Below are 23445 nucleotides of genomic sequence, written 5' to 3'. Positions count from 1 at the left end.
GTGCATCTAATGTCACATCACTTGGACTTTAGCCCCAGGAGTCACTAGCAAGGTTAAATCAAACCAGGAAGACTTTCCCACAGCCACCTACAAAATCCAGTCTGTCAGTATTTATTTTTGCAAATAGACAAGGTATTTTATTTAATATTTATTCTAGTTAGGTTCGTGAAATGTTTCTGATTCAGTTTTCATTACTTCAAACAACCAGCAGATCTTGGGATGTGTGGGATATCCAGTGCACTACAACACAGTATGTATTTCGATGCACGTGAAAAAGAAAAGAGTTTCTATGACCTGAGCAAGGCAAAGGCGTATTTACAACCTAAATTAGTGCTTTAGATCTAACAAGGAGGCAGCTCTGTGGTTACAATTTCGTGAATCTACGCTATATGAATAAAAAGAAAAATGAATAAAATTAAGAATGTTGTGTGTGCTTTTTTCAAAGGAGTATCTAATATGCTGTAAGTGGTTAAATTTCACTTTAAAAACTGCAGGAAATATAAAGTGGATCTCCTTTCTGTATTCCTTCCCTGACAATATAAGAACAGGATTTAACATACACTTCTTCCCTTATCACCTCAGTACAGATTTAATCTTCCAATGTCCTCTGCTTCTTATTCCATTCCTCTGTCCTTTTTCATAAAATCCAGTTTTGTTATTATAACCCTTTTCTCCAGCTGTGAACTGGAATGCCACGAGAAAAGATTGGCCCCAACATTCCAGCTTGTTTCAAATGAATTAATTTCAAACATTCTTGTATACTATCTAATTCTAATCACTGAAGGCCATTAACAAGGTTTATAGTCAATGGGAGGATGGTTTGCGATTTAAACTTGAATCTCAGTTGCCCCTTTTATGGCATAAAATGCCTTTCAAACTTTTTGCCTTTTCAACTTATTTCAGCAAGTTGTCTTCAGCAACTTGAAGACAATCCATAGCTGGCACCACACTCTCTTAAAACTACAATGTATTATATTTTGCAAGCTTTCTAGATTGTCTTGGTGGAAACAGATTGATTATATTACTATTTTTGGTGGAAGCGTTCAATTAGTTGTCCTTGAAATTAGTAAAAATCACTCCATAGTCTATCACAATGAACCTTGTGAATGTGCTCTATTGTCCACATTTCCTAAAACATAAATAGAGTCAATTAAAATATTAATTCGACCCCTGTTGTTAGCTGCCAGGTTTGTTCCTGCAAAACACAGGGAAACTAAAATACGTCTTTCAATGGGCCCTACATTTTAAAGTATAGGAAACTCCTTTGGTTCAACAAAGAACTTTAAAAACCCTACAAGGAAAAATAAATGTAGTCAAATCTGGCCATTTAATAGCTGAAGTAGCAATATTTTCCCCAAAATTCTTTGTCTATGGTGAATGCCCAATCCCATATTTTTATTCACTTCCTTTTTTATCCATTTGCTTTTATCTTTGTAAAATTTTTAGTTTAGTTTTGTTTCTTTACTAAAATTAAAAATAAAAATTACAAACTGGCACACACCACAGCACTGTGATGTACAAGGTTTATGCAGTAATAAGCATATCAGATTCTGTCCCATCAAGATCCTGTTGTATTGATGGAAAACAGATTAAATCACCCATCCCTTGACTTCTCTGTTATTCATATTTTGTGCCTATTTTCTCCCACGATGCGTTTCAAAGCCAGAGGTGGGGTGGGAGATACAATGGATTTTGTATCTTTCAGTTATCAAACTCAATACAGGATATCTCTAGATTTCCAAATCCCCCACTGCCTGGAAGAGGTCAAGTCTACCTTTTTTGGAAAGTAGTGTTTTCTCTTGGGAGTCATTTTGGAAAGAAGAATACTTTGGTTTATCTTGTAGTAGCCCTGGATCTGCAGAAACCTTATTTCCTATCTTCTCCCAGGGGCCACCCTTTGGCTTGTAAACAGACTGCTGACTCTGCTTATAGGAGGAAGAATTAAGAAAAATAATGAAAAGAAAGAATGAAGAGCTGCACAAATCTAGAAACTTAAAAAAGAGACATTTTATTCCTTTTTCCCTCTACTGCCACTGAGCATGTTAGATTTTTGTAAAAAATAAAAAATAAATACACAGCATCTTTTAAGGTTCCCAAGGTGGACTGCGTCTCCCGTCAACTTCTGTTTCAACATGATAGAGGACATCTGCCAGTGTGTGCTCTACTACAGCGACCCAGCCCATGTCACTGACCTACAAGAAGGGAGAGGGAGAGAAAGAGAAAAAGGTGAGTTGTTGGTTTAGTGTCTACATAGCAAGCAACTAAGACTTAGTCTGTACCTGCATACTTGGATCCTTTGAAGGGCAAAATATTAGAGCCTACATCAGTGTTTCTCAACCTTGGCCACTTTCAGATGTATGGACTTCAACTCCCAGAATTCCCCATCATTTTGATCACTGACTTACCGGGCGATAACTAATATCTCTTGGCGGGTATTTGAAGTAGGGCCCGAAGTTGATAGAAACCTATGAAAGGGGAAGGATTTATTTTTATTTATTTTCAGTTATTGCATTGCTCAGTACTACTCCTTGTACCTCCAATATTTCAGTGGGTATTACTGGGACAAAAGGATACACGTCTGGAAAATTATGATGGAAAAGACTGAAGGACAGCTTAACCCCAAATAAAACGATTCCTTTCCTCATATAGCTTTACAGCTGTTTTATAAATAATCACCCCCCCAAAAAAGTTACACTGCAAAATTTTCTACTAGTATAAAAAAAAGTCAGATACTTCTATTTCCATGTGTGTTGCACAGGAAACTCCCTTTTCTGTGATCAGCATGAAAATATAAGCTTCTTGTTTCTTAACGAATCTAATAAAAAGAATGGCTTCTGCCAAGAAGTTGTGTAAAACATTCAGAAAGAAACAGCCTTCCTTCAGAAATCTTCTGCATTTCAGCACATGCCATGAAAAAAAGTATTTTTTCCTTCCTCTGCTGTGTAAATTTGCAGAGGAGTGATTGTTATCTATTTTTCTTCCACCAGTCTATATGAGACTCCAGGCACTCTTGACCCATAATAGCTCCTAGACCAGTGTTTCTCAATCTTGGTAACTTTAAGATGTGTGGACTTCAACTCCCAGAATTCAATTTCCATGGCTGGCTGGGGAATTCTGGGAGTTGAAGTCCACACATCTTAAAGTTACCGAGGGTGAGAAACACTGTCCTAGATTGTAGTTGTTAAATGCAAGACTGAATAAGGCAAATATTTCCCAAAATGCACTGTAAGACTTTCTCAACATTTTCCCCCATGCTAAAGAGATGGGCTGCTATGCAGTTAATTAGTTCAAGTCAACTATTGTGGTCTTTTCAGTCCCATGATTAGCAGCTATGGGACTTTCTAAAGGCAGAGAAGGTAAACTTCCCACATCCCACATCCCTTACATGCAAGCATGTAAGGATGGATGCTGTTGAGTGGTCAGTGGGGAGAGGTGTCTGGGGAGCTTGAGGGCAGGCACAATCTTGCATCAATATATGTGTCCCTGATATACAATCCACCCATTGTGCTAGAATAAGCCTGCTTTCAGGATCTGGCCCTTGCACATCCTATCAAGACCCAAAGCAAACAGATCTGAAAGAGCTTAGCCACTTGGCTTCTACATACCGTGCAGCCTTTATACAGAGATACTGCAGGAAAATAAACACCTTCAAAAATATCTTTGTATGCAACTCCTTGACTGGTACCATTCTTATAGAAGATTATCTAAAAGAGACAGACATCTATCACCACAAGCAGCAGAGTGTGACTGTAATCTTTGGACACTTCCCTTTGACCTGCAAAATGTCCTTTCCTCTACTTGTTGTATTTTAGTAGAGCATTCCATAGGCCCTTTGGGCTATACACTGTGTTCTCCTGGAAATGCAGAAAGGGCTTCTGTAGAGCATCCAAAATGAATCACAAGATCTAAGTCATGCATTTTATGAAATACAAACTATCTTTGAAAGCCATTATGTTACAGGCCAAAGCGCAGAAAGAATACCTAAGAATTTGCTTACACCAGAGATGTGCAACTTGCAACTTTATATGACCGTTAAAATGCAGCTTACAAAACTCTTTCTGCAGTTGAGGTACTCTTTAGGATCCTCAGCTTTTCCAGAGTTCATTTAAAAAATTAGATAAACATTTAAATTCTTGTAAAGCAAAATTGGGCTCAGAGAGCCTAGGGCACAAGGGGAAAAAAGGGAGGAGGAAGGAAAAAAAAAAACAAGAACACAACAAAACTTTCCAAATTTGAATTACGGGTCAATCGCCCAAGTACATTTTTGAACAGGTGATCTTCAAACAGCATTTCTAAGGAGAGGAGCACTTGACAGGCTGTCCGCAGACATCACCAATTTTGATGCAGATGATGAATGGAGGAAACAGCTGTTCCTGTTTCACATGTTATATGCACTATGTAAAATTAACAGTGGATGGCTAAAAAACTGGACTACTATTTTATCACTTAACCAATTAGACTGCAGTTTGCTATGGTGGTACAGCGACTCACTGTTGAAATGAATTTCAGTAACAGTCACACAGTAGATCAGCGTTTCTCAGTCTTGGCAACTTTAAGATAGGTGGACTTCAACTTCCAGAATTCCACAGCCAGCAAAGATAGGATAGCACATGGAGGCAACCCGATTGAAAATATACAATCTCCTCCAATGGTTTCACAATAATGTTGAACACATGGACAAAACAAAAAATCTTATGGGACAACTCTAACAAACCACAATTTGGTTCTGATTTATGGTTAGTTTCAGAAGCCTACCATAACTTTACACCATAATTTAAGGCAGAGGTGGGGAATATGCAACCCTCCAGATATTGTTGGCCTTCTGGTATCCCTCCACGCTACCTGGGACTGAAGGGACTTGTAGCTTAGTCATTCCTGGACAGCAATAGTTTCTCCTCTCCTAATTTAGTGTTGTCTCCAAACCACATCTCACTGAATGACCCAGAGCAGAGGTTAGGCAGCCATTCTTTTTTATTTGGGGGGGGGTGGTACTTTAATTTCTGCACTGAGGTAGCATTCCAATTCGACGACTTCCATGCAATTCTTTTCAGCAACCCAATTTCTGCTCCAAAAGGCCAACTTACTTGGCTTCCGATAGCTTGCTTTAAACTTTTCTCAGCTTTATCCACAAAGTCCTTCTCTTCAAAGTACAAGTAGCTTTTGAACTTGATCAAAGCCTAAGAGGACACATGGGAGAGCACATCAAAGCAGGAATGCATTTCTAAAACAATGATGAGACAGAAATACAACTACTGGTTATTGCGACAAATGTGACTTCAACTGCTTAATTCAGCAATTCAGCGAGTTGTTCCTTGCTGTCTGTAATAGAAGTCACTACCTCCAGCAAGAGTAGAAACATTCATGGGATTGTGATGGGCAAAAGAACAGAACATGAGCAATTATAAATATCAAGGACTGCATATATTAGCTATACTCTGAGGTATGTTGCAAAGATCTGCATGCTGAAAGTCAAGACAGAAATGTATTTTAATAAAACAATAACAAAGTTAGCAGCATCATTACAGCAGTAATTAGGAGCTCTGCTAGAACAATGTTGGACTGGGACTGGGGAAAAACCAAGTTCCAAGTCCACCTTCAGCCGTGAAAAATCACTAGGTTGTTGGGGGACAATCATAATTTTTCAGCCTCATCTACCACATAGGAAAGTTGCTGAGGAGATAAAATTGGAAAAGGAAATGCTACATATATTGCCTAGAGCTCCTAGAACAAAGGCAGGAACTCAATCTTAAATAACAACAAGAACTCCCCAGAACGTTGTTCTGTTTCACTGGCCAATCAGATGTTCCTGATGTTTCAAGGCACACCGCTGGTGGTACTGGATAAAATACACTGTCAAAGAGCTAGTAGCAACTAGCCATGTTATTCTATTTTAAAACTATGCAAATTGACAGCCATCAAAACATACGGTAGCAGATCCCATAATTTACCAGTAAGTCTTGAGAAAAAAAATCTTCCTGGAGAAGGCCTAGCTATGCAGTTGGCATGAGCTGACGATGACCTGATGGCCCATAGTCCATCAATCTTGAGAAAATCTAGGTTCAAATTCCTGCTTAGCAAATTTGCCACATGGGGCTATTTTGAGAAGGAAGGGTTACAGGGGAATGGCTTGTGGAATCCATGTAATACCCCAAAAGTTCCTCGCTGGAAAACTAGGTAAAAATGGAACAATGTATAAATAAATGGAAGCAAACAAGAAGCATCTCTTGTTTTTGTTCCTGCTTGTTACTTCCTTGCAATGCATTCTTTTAATTAACATAGGACAGCTCCTTCCTACTTTAATGAAAAGTATAAAAGACATTTATTTTATTTTTTCTGTTGCAGACTGAATAGAAAGCTCAGTTTTCGAGAAGATGGTCAGATATTTGCCTGGGATGGTTTAGTTTTGATTCCTGCACCAGGCAGGAATGGCCCACCTGCTTGTCTATGTATACACAGACACACAGATTATCTACAGTTTTACATTTTTAAAGTACCTATGCCAGTTTTTTTAAATAAATGAAGAACACCTATGATCCTAAGACATGCTGCCTCATTAGCTTCCCAGTTTATCCTAGAATTTCAATGAGAAACATCAGAGCTATTTATTTATGTGCCAGCCTAATTATTCTCAGGCAGCTCAAGAGGCATCCTATGGAAGAGCCCAGCTGCCTCTATTAAAATGATGCTTAATTAGAAGACCCACCTTGTCTTTGTAAGTATCTGGCAGGGATTTTGCTGTTTCTGTGTCCTCAGGAAGGTTGATATAAAAACCAAGCACATCCCCTTGGCCGTAACTTGATGAATAGTGTTTACCAATGGACTGATGGAACTTTGTCCCTTTCTTGCTACGCCAGGAATAACTGAATTTGTCATAACCTAGAGGAGCCTGAAGGTTCCCTGCAGAAAACCAAATGTTATATTTTCAAGTACTTGATTGTATTTGTCTACAGAATGCATCAAAATGTTATCTGGAGGGAAGGAAGCTGGCTATTTTAGTGGAAGAAGAGGAATTTTGTTCCTTGCCAGCAGATCCTGGCACCCTAAATGGTACTGCTGCTCCTACATACCCTTGCCTGTGCAACAAGCGTGTACAGGTTACAAGCCATGTGTGGGGAAAACAATTAGGGAAGGACACAAGTCAGGTGACAATTCATAAATGTTGGGTTTCTATTGGTTTGGAAAAATTGGGGAGCCCCTGGACCAAGGAAACAGGCCAAGCTAATTGAAATTGAGGGATGTATCCTGAAGGATAAGGAGGACGTGCAGAGTCTGGGAAAGGAGGCTGAATGTCTGTGAAAAAGCCCCTTTGCCCAATCTAAGCCCTAGTCAATGCCTGCAACATACCTGGAGGTCCTCAATGGAAGAAAACAAGAGATGGGACACAAAGAAGGGACAGTAGGCTTACCTAAAGGTTGAGACCACCCAAGTCTGGCAGACGTTTCTGGAGGCATCTCATCCACAGATATTTCAAAGTACCAGGCCCCCTTCCGCACCCCATGTGAGGCTCGTACCATTGAGTACCCTTTTTCTCCAATGACCGTCAGCCTGTCATCTGAGATCTTCAACTGAGGAGCTGCAATGATGGGAGGGAGAAATGCAAGGAATGCTAACGCATTATGTATCTGCAGATCTTGAAGAAACAAAGCAACTCCCAGGAACAGAAAGTCTCCGAAGTATCCCTGCTCTCCTCTCTGCTGGATCACACATTCCTGGCACAGTCCGTTTGATACACCACAGTGTATCTTGACTGGCAGCCAGCAACATCTGGTGGGAACTTCTAGTTCTTATTTTCATTGACGAATGTTTTCGGTTTGCTAAGTTGATTAGCAATCACTGACAAATCCTGACTTCAAATACAACGTATTAGGCAAGTCTGACAGTTTCAAAATTCATTTCCCCCCCTAAGGGATTATTCTTTGAAAGTATATGGCCTCAGTCAGAAAATGATCTGATATAAGGAGGAAATGTTTATTTTTGCAAACCACCGTATGCAATGCAAACTAAACGTACTGGATATTTGGAGGAAATTTCCGGATCAACCCTCCTGCCATTGCAATGGCTCTCTAGAGCTCTGTTGCCTTTCAAGATATCAAAGATACCAAAACACCCTTCCCTGGAAATGTCAGGAATTAAACCCTGGACTTTTTAAGTACAAACATACCCATTAATTACAACCATCTCTCAAAGATGTTTCTAATTATGCATTTTTTAAATCCATTCAATCGTGTCTGATTCTCGGAGACTGCCTGCACAAGTCCCTGAAGTTTTCTTGGCAAGGTTTTTCAGAAGTGGTTTGCCATTGCCTCCTTCCTGGGGCTGAGAGAGAGGGACTGGCCCAAGGTCACCCAGCTGGCTTTGTGCCTCAGGCAGGAACAGAACTCAGTCTCCCAGTTTCTAGCCTGACGCCTTCACCACTATACCAAACTGGCTCTCAGTTATACATTACCTTGTAATTTAAAAAAAGCCAATGGCAGAAATCACCTCCAAACACACACCCCTTCCTCAGTTTGGCTTCATGATTTCCCATGGTGATCAGTTGCTGTTTTTTTCCTTTTCTTTCATGACTTTTGGATACAATTCCACAAATAAGATCATTTGATCTGACACTCTCTCAGGGCAGATCTATGATCTACCTTCTCATTTACTGCAACCCCAAGATCACATTGCCAAAATCTGTGGCACACCTTTCAGAGCTGGTTTTGTTTTTTTAAATAGCCTCATTCTAAGAAACACAGAAATAATCCAGTTTTGCACAATCGCTGCTTCTTAATCAGCCCTGGTCACCAAGGGCAGGAAACATTCAACGAGGCCGAACAGCTTGTACCTCGGTCATGCAGAGCTAGAAGGACCCGTTCGTACAGGCAGGCTCTGTAGAGGTCTCCAGGGATAGGCTTTCCTGCCCAGCAGTCTAGCTCCAATTTCTCTGGGTCAGGAGCGTGGGGGTCAGGCTCCGCCAAAATGTAACGGTACCCATCCTTATTAAAAGGGTGTTCCAACGGGTAGCCATGGGGTGGAAGACGCTGAGCGGAGAACAAAGGATCACTGTAGAAGCAAAATGAATCAGTAAATGGCGCATCCCTCTCGGCCTTCCAAGCAAGGAAAGTGAGAGGAACAGATCCTTTTAATTAGTCAGTGTTGATCACCATCATTATTTCAATTTATCCCCTTCCCTTCTAGGCATATCACAAAGTGGCTAACTATCTAAAATGAAATATAAGCAATGAAAATGAGATACAGTAGCAAAAAAATCAGTAGTAGATCAAGAGCCCTGCACGAAGAGGAAAGTCTCAGTAATTTTCCTAGAAACACAAGGCTGACCACAACTTACAAGGCAATGCTTCCCATAGCTTGGGAGCAACATATGAGAAGCCCCTCCCCCACCTAAACAGGCCTCTCACAGCAGCTATAAGAAGGCCTTCTCTTGCTGATCCTTATGCTCAGACAGATGTCTACAAGCTGGGAAGTCCCTTGGACGTTTGCTCTCCCATTCATACTATCATGTTTTTCCACATCAACACAGGTCTGTTCACAAACGAGTCAAGGAGATCATACACTGACATTCTGGACTGGGGGATTCTGGGAGCTGAAGTCCACGCATCTTAAAGCGGCCAAGTTTGAAAAACACTGAGCTAACTGATCTTCCTTGGTAGCACTATGCAGAAAGGTGATAAATGAATAAAGAAGTAATAATAAACAGAAGGACAGGAGTTGTTCTCCTTTTCCATTCTTTCTAAAATCAAGCCAAGTTCTGCTGGACTTACCTCCTAGTTTTCTTGGCTGTTCCTGTAGTTCCTCCTTCTTGCTGCTTGCGTTTGGCCCCTCTTCCTTTCCCACTACTTCCTGCCACAAGACCCCCTTGGAAAGAGAAACACCACCAATGTATATCATCTACTGATATGATTGAGAAATTGGCCCTAATCCCCTTGGGTACATTTGAACCTCAACCAAGCCAGATGTCTTTCAGATGAGAAGCAGAATTTCACTGCTCTAAGATGACAGTTCCTTTTTTGTTCACTTCCTGGCCTGTTCTAACTTGGGAATCAAAATGGTGAGACACAGGCATCACCCTAATGTGTGTCGCTGGGCTGATATTAAATGAAAGAACCACCCTAATTTCTTTCATAGAGATTCAAATCACACAAAGACAAAAGTAGGATCTTATTCAATAACAAATGGGGAACTCAGACTTCCACTTACTTCAAATCACAAAAACTCTGTTGCTCAAATTAGGAGAGAAGACATTGAAGACCTTCATACTGTCTACAAGCCCTGTATTTTAATTTTTTTTGGGGAAATTGCTTCTTTGTTTTATAATTTTATAAATAACAGCTAAGGGGTCTGCTTAAATAAGGAGCACAGCTGCTTTCTGGTTCCCCCTAATGTGAGCACTCCACAAAAGAGTTAGGTCACACAGTTGCTAACCCGGCTCAAGCATTCAAAGTCCAGAAGATTGATAAACCAAAGCACAAGATTTTTCTGCAGAACAGGCAACTGATTATTATCATCATTCATTAACATTGCTGTGTTGCCCATGTAAATCTCTCTCTCTCTTCCTCTCATTCTCTGTCTCTCCAGTTTAGCCACATGTTTCATACGTATGTGCATCCATGTGTCTATATGCCGTTGTTAAATGAGTCTGGGAAAATACTGAGAATCAAAACTTCAGGCCCATCCAACCTGGAAAACATTATGAACAGCAGTGTCCAGTGTAAGTTGCTACTCAAATGTGAGTGAGAACAGTAATTCAGGGCTGCTGATTTGAATGTAAAAAGGTATGTGTAGCTAGTGACTATCAGAGGCAGATCTCTTAGCCTCCAAATTCTTTGCCTCTGATCAACCCAGAGACAAACTTTCTGGTGGACTACAGAGAGCCACCTTTAAACATTAGCGCAGGGCAGCAAAGCTGCAAAAGTAATAAGCTTTGAAATCAGCCTTTCCAGCACTCTAAGGAAACACAGCTTCTAAACAGAGTATCATCTTCTGCACTACTACCAATTAATCTGAACTACAGATTTTTTATTTTCATTATTACACAGTAAGGTTCAAATGTTGTTTTTTTAAAAAAAGTCTTCTCTCTTTCCAACTCTGGAGTACCACCTTCCAACCTGAATTTGGGCAACAAGTTCTTTATCTCATGGAGTTGGGGTATTTCCTGACTGGCTTAAGCAACCTTTTCAAAAGCATGGAACAACTTGTTTGCCAAAAATCAGATGGGGTTTCCACAGACTATATTTACATTTCAACCATACACTACTGATATCTGGGCAACATACATGAGGATATTGGATTTTATCATCCAAACAGTTTTATGAAGTAGACTAAGCTGAGCAAGACAAGCTCAGTTTGCACTTTGCCCAGTCACAGTTTATTTTACAATGACTTAGATTCAAATGCATTAAACTCTAAAACAAGGTTTGCCAAACCAGGGACATCAGCAACTGTTGGTTCCCTAAAAATGATCAAACGTGCATTGTGACATCACACTGCAAGCTCTGCCCCTGATGTATTTCTGTGCAATGTTATGACATGCACACAAAAAGAGTCTGCACTGTGACATTTCAATGCTATGATACACATTTTGGCATTTGCTCCCCTTCATAGACACCCATGTATAAAATACAATGGTTAGGTTCAGATAATGCACTATACCCAAGTGAAACAAATCACATTTTCCCCAGCGTGACACCCGAACCCAGCCAGTGTTTTATCAACCAGTAAACTTTGTATTTGAACAGGGTTTTTCCCATGTCCAAGCTCAGAATCCATGAACTAGCCTTCTCGTAGGACTATAGAGTAAGAGCTAATAGAGAAGCACACTAACTAAGCAGGGTAAAAACTGATTGTCTGAATTCAGAAGGCAGTGTTGTATGAATGTTGATTTTATTGTGATGTATAGCAGCTTACTGAGACAGAGAGCCAAAACTTGTGTTTTCTGAAACCCTCGCCACCAATTCTTTATTTTAATAGCCTATACAGTAAGGGTCGGGGAGAGCAGCAATATTTCCTTACACTGCACAACCCCCACGAGGAAGATTCTTCCTATTTTACAAAGGAGGAACCGAGGATACACATCTAGAGATTTGCATCCAACCCTCTCCAAAAGAAACCAAATCAATACAATGAGTTGGATTAAAATTAAACTCTTTATGTGATCAATGAAATGGAGAATATGACCTTTAACCATTTGTCAACGCTTCACATTCATTTTTTAATGTGCCACTTACAAATTGGGATTAATTATTCTTAGTTTCTACGACAATTTGGCAAAACAAAATAAAAGGGAAAAAAAGGCTTTTCACACAATACTTAAGTTTTAGGAAGCTGAAAAGCAAATATTCACCTCCCAAAGAGGCTCCACCTGTAAGAACAGAAGTTGCACCATGTTGTTGTCGAGTTTTAACAAGAGAAGAAAGTACCATAACATGAAATGGAAATTAAACAATCAATACCAGCCCTTGTGTGTATGTTCAGAAAACTTAAGTTACTAGAAATTCATTTAATAACTTCTTAGAAGGCTGTAAATTTCTCTGTTCCTTTTCTCCCTGGATTCCATCTCAGAAATGGAGGAAGGGACTTACCTCCTCTTACAGCCGGCATGAAAACAGGCCAAGCAGAGGAGGGAGGGGACAAGGGCATTCCCTCAGTCCCAGTGTGCTTGGTCTTCATTCTAGCTGCTGAGGAAGACATATTTCCTCCATGGTTAGCATGAAACCAGAATGGACTGGCAGGAAAGGATTTTATTCCTCAGCCAGCCTTTTCATCCACTGTATGAGATTTGTTGGCAATGGCAACTAAATCCAATAATTAAAGAGAAACCAATTTTTAAGAGAAACACGGCCATATGTAGTAAAAGAGATGCACAGCCACAAGTTCATGCTGTAAAGGACATCTGTAGTGAAGGCTTGAATGAACCACTGAAATATTTTTTTTCAATTTAACATTACATTTTTAAATTTGCCAGATTGCTTTTCCAGGAAAGTTGTAGCTCAATTACCAAATTGAGGAGTATTAGCCAAATTGCACTCTCCAATTCTGAAAAAGAATCCACACCGTTTCTTGCAATAAGTAACATAGATTCATACACAAATACAAACGTGGTATACCTTTCAATGGAAACCTAATGCAGAAAGAATTCTTGAGCATGGTTTCCAACCTTATATAATTCAAAATTAATTCATTAATTAAGATGTACTCCTATGGATACTTAACTGGGAGTTTATCCCATTTAATACCGAGGAACATTCAAGCAATCACGCATAGGGCTGCAATCTAAATCTAACTATTTATTTGTTTACTGCTACAACATACAAAAAAGAACAAAAAAAATTACAAGATACATTAAAAACCCAAAGAATACAAATAAACAAAGCATGTAAACATAACTATATTTTGATTTATAAATATTTAATCATCTACAGGGTTTGAGGACTGAAAATTTTAAATTCCTATTTCCTAATTTAAGAAAAAATTAAATAAACTTACCATTTAGACTTCCACTAGTAGATACAGTATTGTTCTGTTTTTGGTTATCGTATGCAGGACCAATATTAGCAAGGTCCTAAAAAAGAAGCAAAGGGTATCCACCCCAGATCTTACAATTCCTGTTCACTCAGAAATGAATCCCACTATGGTGTGGAAATTTTCCCCAGGTCAATATGTTAAGAATGGCAAATTTTGCCCCAACAAAATTCTTCAGCAGACAAAAATTGTCTGCCTTTCTTATCTGAAAGTGATTTCAGGCATTCCAAAAGACTAGCATCCTACTAGTGAGCAGATCATTGAAAAATAACTAGAGAACTTATAAAAATAGTTTCGTCTAGTGGTTAAGGAGCTGGGCTAGAAACCAGGAGTCTGTGAGTTCTAGTCCCGCCTTAGGCATGAAAGCCGGCTGGGTGACCTTGGGCCAGTCACTCTCTCTCAGCCCAACTCACCTCACAGGGTTGGTGTTGTGGGGAAAATAGGAGGAGGAAGGAGTATCAGGTATGTTCCCCGCCTTGAGTTATTAATGAAAATAATAAAGGTGGGATAAAAAAATCTAAAAACAAAACAAAAAAAACATTTTGAGATGTTAATCTCTGGACTGCAGGAGAGAAATAGTCACTGTGAGGCTGCCCTCCCCCAGTTTTCAAGGAAAAACATTATGCGTTATATTATATTTCTATTCAAGGAAGAACGTTACGGTAAGAGAACCCAGACCTGGCTCCAACCACCTTCCAGTGAATGGCTGCTTCTCTCTTTTCCCCCACATCTGTGCTCTTCTGGGTAATACTCGTTAGACTGGAACTTTCCTACCTTTCAAGATCCTTCCATCACTCAGAAAAAGAGCCCAAATCAAGAGCTTTACTCAGTATTGTCAGTATTTACACTGTGCTGAAATGGAAGAAGTTCTGTATCACTGACACACCTGGTCTAGGAGTCCAAATTTGGGATAATCTTCTTCTGGATCTTTGCTACCAGGATCCGGATGCTCTTTCACCAAAAACACATCCCTTTCTTTACACTAGAATAAAGCATTCAAACACGATCAGATGGTCAAACATTGAGTAATATAAGCTTCTGCACCCAGACTGAGAAATTAAACTACAAAACAAAATGAGATAATTTATCTACTCACCAATGCATTTTTCCCCAACTTCAGGATCAAACCTTATCAATAAGAAAAATGGCAGATTTGTTCATCTTGACTTACCATTGTTTTTACAATATTGTTTGGCCAAGTCATTTTTCCTGGTCTTTGCCGTGTTGTCATACATTCCCAGTACTTATCAATAAAGGGTATAATGTCCTGTTTGAAAAATCAAATACAGTGATGACAGGGGAGTTTGCAGCCAAAGCATTTTACCAAATTTAACTAACTTCCTACTATATTTCCAGCCTTTTCATCATAAGAGGGAGAGAGATTTACAGATACAAACATGGCTAGGCTAAATGCATCGAGGCAAATTGCTATGAAAGTTTATTATGGATCCACAGATCTGGAACATCGCCTTTGCTTTATGACACAAAAGGCAAGTTACAGATTAAGACGCAATTAAAGGCAGTTTCCATAAAATTAATTCATGGAGATAATCTGGAATTCTGAGTGGATAACAAATATATACAAGAGACATATTTTGCAAAGATTTAATAGATTATACTCTGTCTTTCCCCAAGGAGCACAAGTCAACTATCATTCTCCCCTCATTTTTTTTTCTCCACAATAGCCTTTTGAACAAGGTTAGTTTGAGAAACAGGGAAATCACCCTGGCCAATACCTTATTCCTAACCATTACATCACATTCTTTCATATATACATATATATAGGCATGCACACCCCATTTTTACCAACAGCAGGACATATGACTGAATGCTCTTCGGACATACATTCCTGCCAAAAAGAAAATTTAAGTTTTCTATATGAGATGTGTAGCATGAGAGAGCACAGTTGATCAAATGACCTCTCATCGGGAGTATGAAATGGTTCTCAGCATTCAACAAAATGCACAAAGCTTATTCTCACTCTTTTGAAACCACAAAGCACTCACTTTGTGGGCGGGGGAGCTTAAACCACCCCAAGAATCCCTGCTACCAAATCAGGCTTGCCTTCATACTTGATATCAGGAAACTGTTCTTGAAGCTGGTTCTTGGAACTTCAGCTCTTGCAAACTTTTGGAAAATACTTTTGTTCATTTCAGCAACACTCTACTACTCACCGCCATTGGCTCCACTGACATTTTTTTTAATTGCATTTGTTATTGTCCTAAATGCCTTTTAATGTTGCCCAACCATGGTAAGCACCATATACAGATTTTTAATATTAAATAAATATTCAATCACATAAGCATAAAATCTTACTGTTCTGGTAGAACACGGCTTCATTCACCACCACTAGCAAAGCTGTACTACATGAATTCAGCCATTCTAGAGGTCCAGAACCAGAGCAGGAACAACTGATCCATACCTTGTCTTTTGAGAACATGGTTTTGGGATGTTCATCTTGCGTCCTTGATTGCCAAGTCAGATTTGCCAAAGCACTAAGACACATTTCCTTTAAATCTTTAAGAAAAGAGACACAGAAAGGAGACCAGCTTCTTCAATAATACTTTATAGTCTGAAATAAGCATCAGGAGTTAAGAGAGAGATGAGTGAAAAAGGTTATGGAGGAACTTTCACCAGTTTTGGTGATACAGATGGTCCTTGGGTAACAACCACTCATTCAGCAACCGTCTGAACTTACAGCGCCGCTGAACGAATGGTACTTACAACCAGTCCTCAAAGTTCTGGCCATCACAGTGCTCCCACAGTCACATAATTGCAATTTGTGACCTTCCCTGCCAGCTTCCGACATGCAGAGTCAATGGGGAAGCTGGCAGGAAGTCAGAAGTTACAGTCACGGGAGGTCCTCATTTAACAACACATGGTGATTCACTTAATGACAGAAACTGGGGACTGCCAAAACTGCTGATGCTAAGCAGCACAGTCATGTGACATCACACTAGCAATGGAAATTCCAGTCCCAATGATCATCATCAAGGAAGGACTACCTGTAAATTTGATGTCTCCCAGAACGAACAATCAGTGAAACCAGAGAGGGGAGTAGTCCACTCAGAGACCATATGCTTTGCATGCAGAACACCTCCTGTAGTTCATCAATCAACTAATCTAAATGGGCTAATGTTACAAACAATCAGTGCAGCCCAACAAACCTAGATGGACTAATGGTATAAAGCAGCTTCCTCTGCATCTATCAAGCCTCTGGAAACAGCTATAATATTGCCAGCCAGTTGCAGCCCCTGATCCCTAGGTATCTCATGCAGTGTTCATGGCTTAATTACTCTTAGGCTAAAGGATGGAGGGTACCGCAGATAATCCCATTTCTTCAAGTTTATAACTTATAAATGAAAGTGAGTGAGAAGATAGGTACAGCAATTTTTTCCCCACCGGCTTACTTGCTTGTTTTCTTAAGAAGTATGTATTTCCGCTATGATGGCAAATGTTGCAATGGAAACTGTAGTTAGTCATAAAAGGAAGGCAGGATCTGAAACAACAATTCAGTGGTTCTTCTCAATAAATCAGATGGAAGAAAAATGTATAGTGACTTTATAAACTCGATGTAGCAACACTTGGGCATGTTAAGTCATTCTAACAACAACAACAACAAAAAACCCATTATGCAAGACTCTTGCCCATTCCCCCAAACCTCAAGGATAAACCTAGAGGTAATATTAATAAAAAGCTGAAGAGATACATTGATGTGAAAGATAACTCACCTACTAAGTACTTAAATACATCCCAAACTCAACTCTTCTCAAGTAATAGAGGAAAACCGTACAGACACATCCTGACTCCTTCCAACTTTAGAAATTTAACACCCTGCCACCCCTCCCCCTCATACACACAGAGACAATAAACACAAAAACAGATAAGAAGCCTCTAGTCTGGTCCCTTTCATAACCTGCACATCAAAGTCAAGTCAATATATTTGAACATAAAGCCTCCAGGCCTACCCAACTACTAAATTTGGAGTCAGCAAGGAACACCCTTATTAACATCATAAATACGATTACCAAGTGATACAAGGAATTTTTCAGGTTCTCAACAGAGCCTGCACTCTCTTGAGACATCTGAAGTTAATGCTTGCTTTGATCTGGTTTTGTACGAGATGCCCTATGCAGATGGAGATGGGTTAGAATGGTTGCAAATCATGGAGTAGGTAGAGGACAATCATGATATCAGTCTGTTTATCTGATGGGCACTGGGCTAAGAATTAGCCTGTAGCTTACAACTCATTAAAACACCTTGGGTTTCTTTTTTTTAAAGATAAATGTCCTATCACTTTGCTGATTAACTCTATAGATGTTTACATCTTTAGCATTATTTGTTCACAATAAGCCAGCAAAACAGCATTTCTCCACTCAGCTTAAGCCAAGGCTGTCACCATTTCAGAGTCAACATTTCTGAGAAAGAACAGCAAGCAAACAGCCTCAAACTTTCATGGAAATGTACAGAGGGGAAAATGTAAGCATGTGAGACTGAAATCCTCAAGCTGCAAATGCTTGGATGTTCTATGTGAAATGGCTGGGCATACTCAAAAGTAAATGAGTTAAGGATTACAGTCTATACAGCTGTGTTGGCACAACTGCTTTGATTAATATTTACAGGTCTTTGTGTTCTTAATGCAACACAGACAGGAACAGGAAAACAAGGTCCTCAGCCACAGACAGCTTATTAGAGAGCAGAATGTTGTTTAAATATAGATTTTTTAAAAAGGCCTGTAATATTGAGTTAAACTGCATAACCACAATTCATTAAATAATCCACCACTGTCTGGGTTCACCCAACACACTAAGCCAAAGCCACACAAATTACATTATGGCTTAAGGTGATATATGAATTCAGGCACACAGGAATCACAAAACAGCCACAATGAAGTCTAGGTTTCTACTTAATGATATATTCATTTGAACCACAGAACTAATGTTTTAGATTGGCCTTCCATCATCTTGTGGCCCATGTTAATGAATGGAAAAACTTTTGAAAGGCTGGGACATAACCATTTCTTACAATTTAAAGAATGTATGAAAAACTGAAAAACTCTGGTATTATCATTTCTCTTCTACTAAATGTCTCTTGAAATGTAATAGGGAACCTTATTTTATTCCTGTTAAAAGAGATGTTTTCTATAAAGATGCCAATAGCCTATTGCTAAGCAACAAAATAAAGTGAAAAATGTCTCAAGCAGTTTTTGTTTGTCTGTAAATAATTATGTAAGCAAAGTGTTAAGGAAACTAAGCCACGTTTACTTAACAAGGGAAGCTCCACATTCCACTGATATGCACCAATTATTTGAAACCAACCTCATATATGAGCTCATGCTGCCCTCTTCTGGAATCATAGAACCAACATTTGGAGAGAATGGTTCAATTACTTCTACTGAACACCTGTCCTGATCAAAAGAGATTCTATTAATATGCTGCTACTACATACGTGGTATCAATTCCAAATGTTTCTGCCGTGAACCACTTGGTGCAAATCCCACATTGCAATTCAATCTCTCCAAGTTGTCTTCCATTATCCTCATCCACAGAGCTAGTCTGATTATCCATGACTTCTGAACCATCCCCCATGCCTTCCTGTAACAACATTAGCAGAAGGGTAACAATAGAGCATCAAGAACAGTTAAAATACTTTCCTCCCTCCAAGCATGAATGGTTTTCTCCCTACCTAACCACTGTATCCTCTCCTGCTCAACTTCTGCTGCTGAGATTTCTTCACACTATTTCATTTCCCCATTTTTGTTACAATCCAGGACAATTACTGTATATGGACAGGGAGCAAACCCCACACTCACTCGCACTGATGTTACCTAGTTGGGAAATGTCTGTAAGCAAACAACCACATCCAGAGAGCACCAAGGACTCCACAATTCAGGACATGTATTGTTGTGCTAAACACACTGTTGTGCTAAACACAAACAACTGAAAAACTAATGCTTGATTCTGATTTCTTTTTAATCTAAATCGCAGTATCTTGAATATTTTTACATCGTTGTCAAATCAGCCTTATTTACTATGGCTGTCTGAGTTTTGATTTCAAGATTCAGTTTGATTGAATTATCCCTTCTAACTGAATCACTAAATTGATTTACCAAATCAGGTACCTTCAGGTTGATTTAAAGGGTTTAAGGACTTGTATAAATGTGCATATATTTCTTTTATCAAGAAGAATCTTTAAATCCAACCAACTTGAACTGCAAATTTACACTGCTTTTACTTTTCAAACTGAAAATTCAAATGAGATATTTTCCAATTTGCATACATGTTAGAAAGACTATTTTTTAACAGATAGACACATCAATCACGGAACATGCTTTATCTGTGCAGAACAGGTTTTGATAACATACCAAGGCATCCTTTCCACTGGATGATTCTGTTTCCAGGGTAGCAGTGACATCAGCCAGAGATGCATCACCCCTGAAAAGCATTAAAAGTCATTATTAGGCTTGTAACTTTTTGTGTATTATTTTTATTTAAAAGGTTTAACAAAATGATTCCACTGATTCTGGCATTTAGCATCTTTAAATTTAAACTGAATTTGGAATTTTATGTGCTTTTGTTCTACCCCAATATCCCAATTTACTTTTTTATTTACAGAAAACAACCCACCCACCCATCCCCAATTGTTGATTAACAGGCAGAAATCAAATAGTTTAAATTAGTAAAATGCTATCGTTAAAAAAGCTAGAGATGGAGAATGTGCTGTTTCAAAGCAGGCTGTCTTTTCTTTTTCTTGAAAACAAAACAGAACTTCATAGGATGCTATTTTCTACATATTTATCCATCATCTATTATTTGATCCGTTCAGGCAAAAATGCCATCTCAAGCATTTCTATTCACTAGATTTCCCTTCATACTCAGCAGTTAAGGAGGGCCCACTGGGACAGAAACAACACTATTATTTGGCAAATACGCATATTTTTACTTTAGTCACATTAAATTTATATCCCACTTTTTCTTCTCAGTACAGCATATGTAGTAATCACTCCTGCAATTTTATCCCCATCATAATTTTGTCATACAGGTTAGACGTAGAGGAACTGACTAGCCCAAAGTTGTTGATGGCTGAGATAGGATTTGAACGCAGGTTTCCCAGCTCCTAGTTCAATGCCCTAATCATCATATAAGTTTGGTTCTCAGAAAATGGATAGATGTGGTGTACTCCAGTTGCTTTGAACTCCCATATTCTCCAAGGACCAGATTATATGTCTGAACCCAGTGGAAAGCTGTAACCCAAAACAGCTAGCCAAAACCACATTAAAAAAAAGACTAAATCACATCTCAAGCAAGTAAATGTGACAGACCTGGCCTGGTATATGCCAATAGAGAAGCACAACAAATGTATTTATTCTAGACTATTTTTCCATCTAGTTCAGTGTTGCCTACTGTATAATCAGCAGCAACTTTCAGTGGTTTTAAACAGAAAGATGTCCCTCCCCATCATTAACCTCATGCTTTTTAACAAGAGACAGCAGAAGTCAACCCTAGAAGCTGCTTCACACCCACTCCTCATTTAGTACTAAGTGAAGATGTGACTAAGAGAGAGAGAGGGAGAGACATGCTGTAAAGATCACTGGTTGCTGCTGTCTCATTCAGATAAAGTTCTCTTGCACAGCTGCACCAGCATTATGCTCCTCCAGTGCACACTGTTGTCAGATGCACGGAATTTGGTCATAAATATGCACATTGGTTGGAGAATGAATTTACTACCATCATGGTATCCAAATGGTCGCTAAGCAAGGTAGCCACTACAGGAGGAGTGTATGTACAGAATGGGAACTAAAGTACAGCCCAATCTGCACCAGCTATATATTAAAAGGAATGAAGCAGAGAAGAAATCAAGTCCGAGCTTATCTAGCTGAGTAGGAAACAGCAATGGTGATATCATTTAACATGTTACGCCGTGGTTTGCTTAGCCATGGTTTACTTAGTGAAGCAAATGCTTGCTCATACAACATATTAAGCCAGAAATCATGGTTTATAGCTCAGCTCACGCATTAGACGCAAGCAAACATGTCTGGTCGTAGGATTCCATTCCAGACAACAGGGACGAGAGTTCCGGCGCGAGCAAAGGGAGACTGCAGCTACAGCGACCCCAGCCAACCCGCTGTCCTACAGAGGTCTTGGGACTTTATGTCCCAGAAGGCATGGTCTTGGCTGGCTGGGAATCTGGGGAGTTGCCCCCGCCCACTAATCTACAGGGAACCAGGCAGATGGAGGAAGTAGGACTGACTGACTACTGCTGGCTGGGAATTCTAGGAACTGTAGTCTTAGCATCTAGCAGGGGCGCAGGTTCGATGCATCTCGCCATTGAAAGCTCTGCTGCAAAACCCGGGATTCGACAGGCGGGGAGAAAGAACCCGGGCGGAACTCATTGGGCAGAACGTCAAAGCTCTGACCAATGAGAACCGGATCCGAGACCTCTGGCCAATAGGAGAGCCCCACTGGATTCAAGGCTCCTAGCCAATAGAAAGGAAGACTCCAGTTTCGATCCTTTTCCCCATATCGCCAGGTCTCACCCCGTCTCCGAGTCCCCAGTTGCCTGTTCAGTTGGCCCCGCGGCTTCCCCAGCCATAGGCTCCGGAACAGCCGGTGGTGTGGCTTCCCCTTCTCCTCCATCCTCAGGCGCTGATGCTCCAACTCCCGCGGACGCCATCTTGCTTTGGAAATCACCTCTCGCGGGATTATCTGCGCGAGATCTATTCATCCGATTCTCCCACACATTTTTAAAGGGGCAACGTCACCCTCTTTTGTCCTTAAAGGGGCATCACAGCTTTTCGCTTGGCTTGGAAGCGGCGCCTGCAATGGACACGTTATATAGAGTTCCAGAAACTTTTGTGTTGTTTATTCGTTTAGTCGCTTCCGACTCTTCGTGACTTCATGAACCAGCCCACGCCAGAGCTTCCTGTCGGTCGTCAACACCCCCAGCTCCCCCAGGGACGAGTCCGTCACCTCTAGAATATCATCCATCCATCTTGCCCTTGGTCGGCCCCTCTTCCTTTTGCCCTCCACTCTCCCTAGCATCAGCATCTTCTCCAGGGTGTCCTGTCTTCTCATTGTGTGGCCAAAGTATTTCAGTTTTGCCTTGAATATCATTCCCTCAAGTGAGCAGTCTGGCTTTAGTTCCTGGAGGATGGACTGGTTGGATCTTCTTGCAGTCCAAGGCACTCTCAGAATTTTCCTCCAACACCACAGTTCAAAAGCATCGATCTTCCTTCGCTCAGCCTTCCTTATGGTCCAGCTCTCTCAGCCATATGTTACTACGGGGAACACCATTTAGCTCCCTTTATATCTTCTATTCTTAGTGTAAACCTGATAGGGTTAATTGGGTTCAGCTTAGGCGGTAATAAAGTGGACAGCCTTTAATTTTCTTAATTATCCTACCCAAAGACAGCAGCATAACCATAATATTGCTATAATATATCATAACGTTCAATGTTGTTATATTGCAATATATTATATTCATATGATATACTATCATGCATAATAATGTTTTATTTTTATTTATTGTTCTATTGCTCACCTTTTTAGGTCACTTAACTCCAAAATAATTTTGATCTGTTATATATGATAATATTTTTATCACCCTTATCTTTTTTTAAAAGTTAAGTACAAAAGCCCAAAACTGCTTTACCATGATTATGATACTATAATATATTATTGCTGAACCCATTCATTACATTTCAGTCTCCTTCATTCTCTGTATATGGGTGGATTGTTCATGTGAGTTTTAGACTGCACTGATGTGTGGTGTGGTATGGTGGAGAGAAAAATACTACAAATAAATGTATTAATAATCCACTTTTGAGGCAAGGCTGATTCTCAGAATGTCTTGATGCTGACATTCATTAGGCCTGTGCATTGTGTCTGATTCATTCTCTGCTTTGGAGCTGCTTAAACATACTGCAGG

At 39.8% G+C, this 23445-nt stretch overlaps 1 protein-coding gene across 1 annotated transcript; it reads right to left on the bottom strand.

Annotated features, from left to right (window-relative positions):
* Positions 1-1985: 1985 nt before the first annotated feature.
* Positions 1986-22205, bottom strand: ASH2L (ASH2 like, histone lysine methyltransferase complex subunit). The gene is made up of 17 exons (XM_063310878.1): positions 22055-22205; positions 19883-19952; positions 18967-19112; positions 16929-17017; positions 15941-16035; positions 14690-14785; positions 14405-14500; positions 13483-13558; positions 12341-12358; positions 9762-9855; positions 8825-9042; positions 7406-7573; positions 6704-6897; positions 5085-5177; positions 3606-3704; positions 2406-2465; positions 1986-2192 (listed from the first exon to the last, which is right to left on the bottom strand). The coding sequence occupies exons 1-17, from the start codon at positions 22189-22191 to the stop codon at positions 2085-2087; spliced, it is 1857 nt and encodes a 618-aa protein (XP_063166948.1). The 5' UTR covers positions 22192-22205; the 3' UTR covers positions 1986-2084.
* Positions 22206-23445: the final 1240 nt, after the last annotated feature.

The sequence above is a fragment of the Candoia aspera genome, chromosome 9 (genome assembly GCF_035149785.1).
Source record: "Candoia aspera isolate rCanAsp1 chromosome 9, rCanAsp1.hap2, whole genome shotgun sequence".
NCBI classification, from domain to species: domain Eukaryota; kingdom Metazoa; phylum Chordata; class Lepidosauria; order Squamata; family Boidae; genus Candoia; species Candoia aspera.
Note: the sequence above shows the minus strand (reverse complement) of the source record. Positions and strands in the feature narration are given on the sequence as shown.

Coding starts and splice junctions, on each gene's coding strand:
- ASH2L (XM_063310878.1), bottom strand. CDS start 22,191: ATGGCGTCCGCGGGAGTTGGAGCATCAGCGCCTGAGGATGGAGGAGAA. Junction 16,036..16,928: donor CTTCTTAAGAAAACAAGCAA/GTAAGCCGGTGG, acceptor CTTTTCTTAAAG/ATTTAAAGGAAATGTGTCTT. Junction 2,466..3,605: donor CTCTGTATAAAGGCTGCACG/GTATGTAGAAGC, acceptor CCCCTTTCATAG/GTTTCTATCAACTTCGGGCC.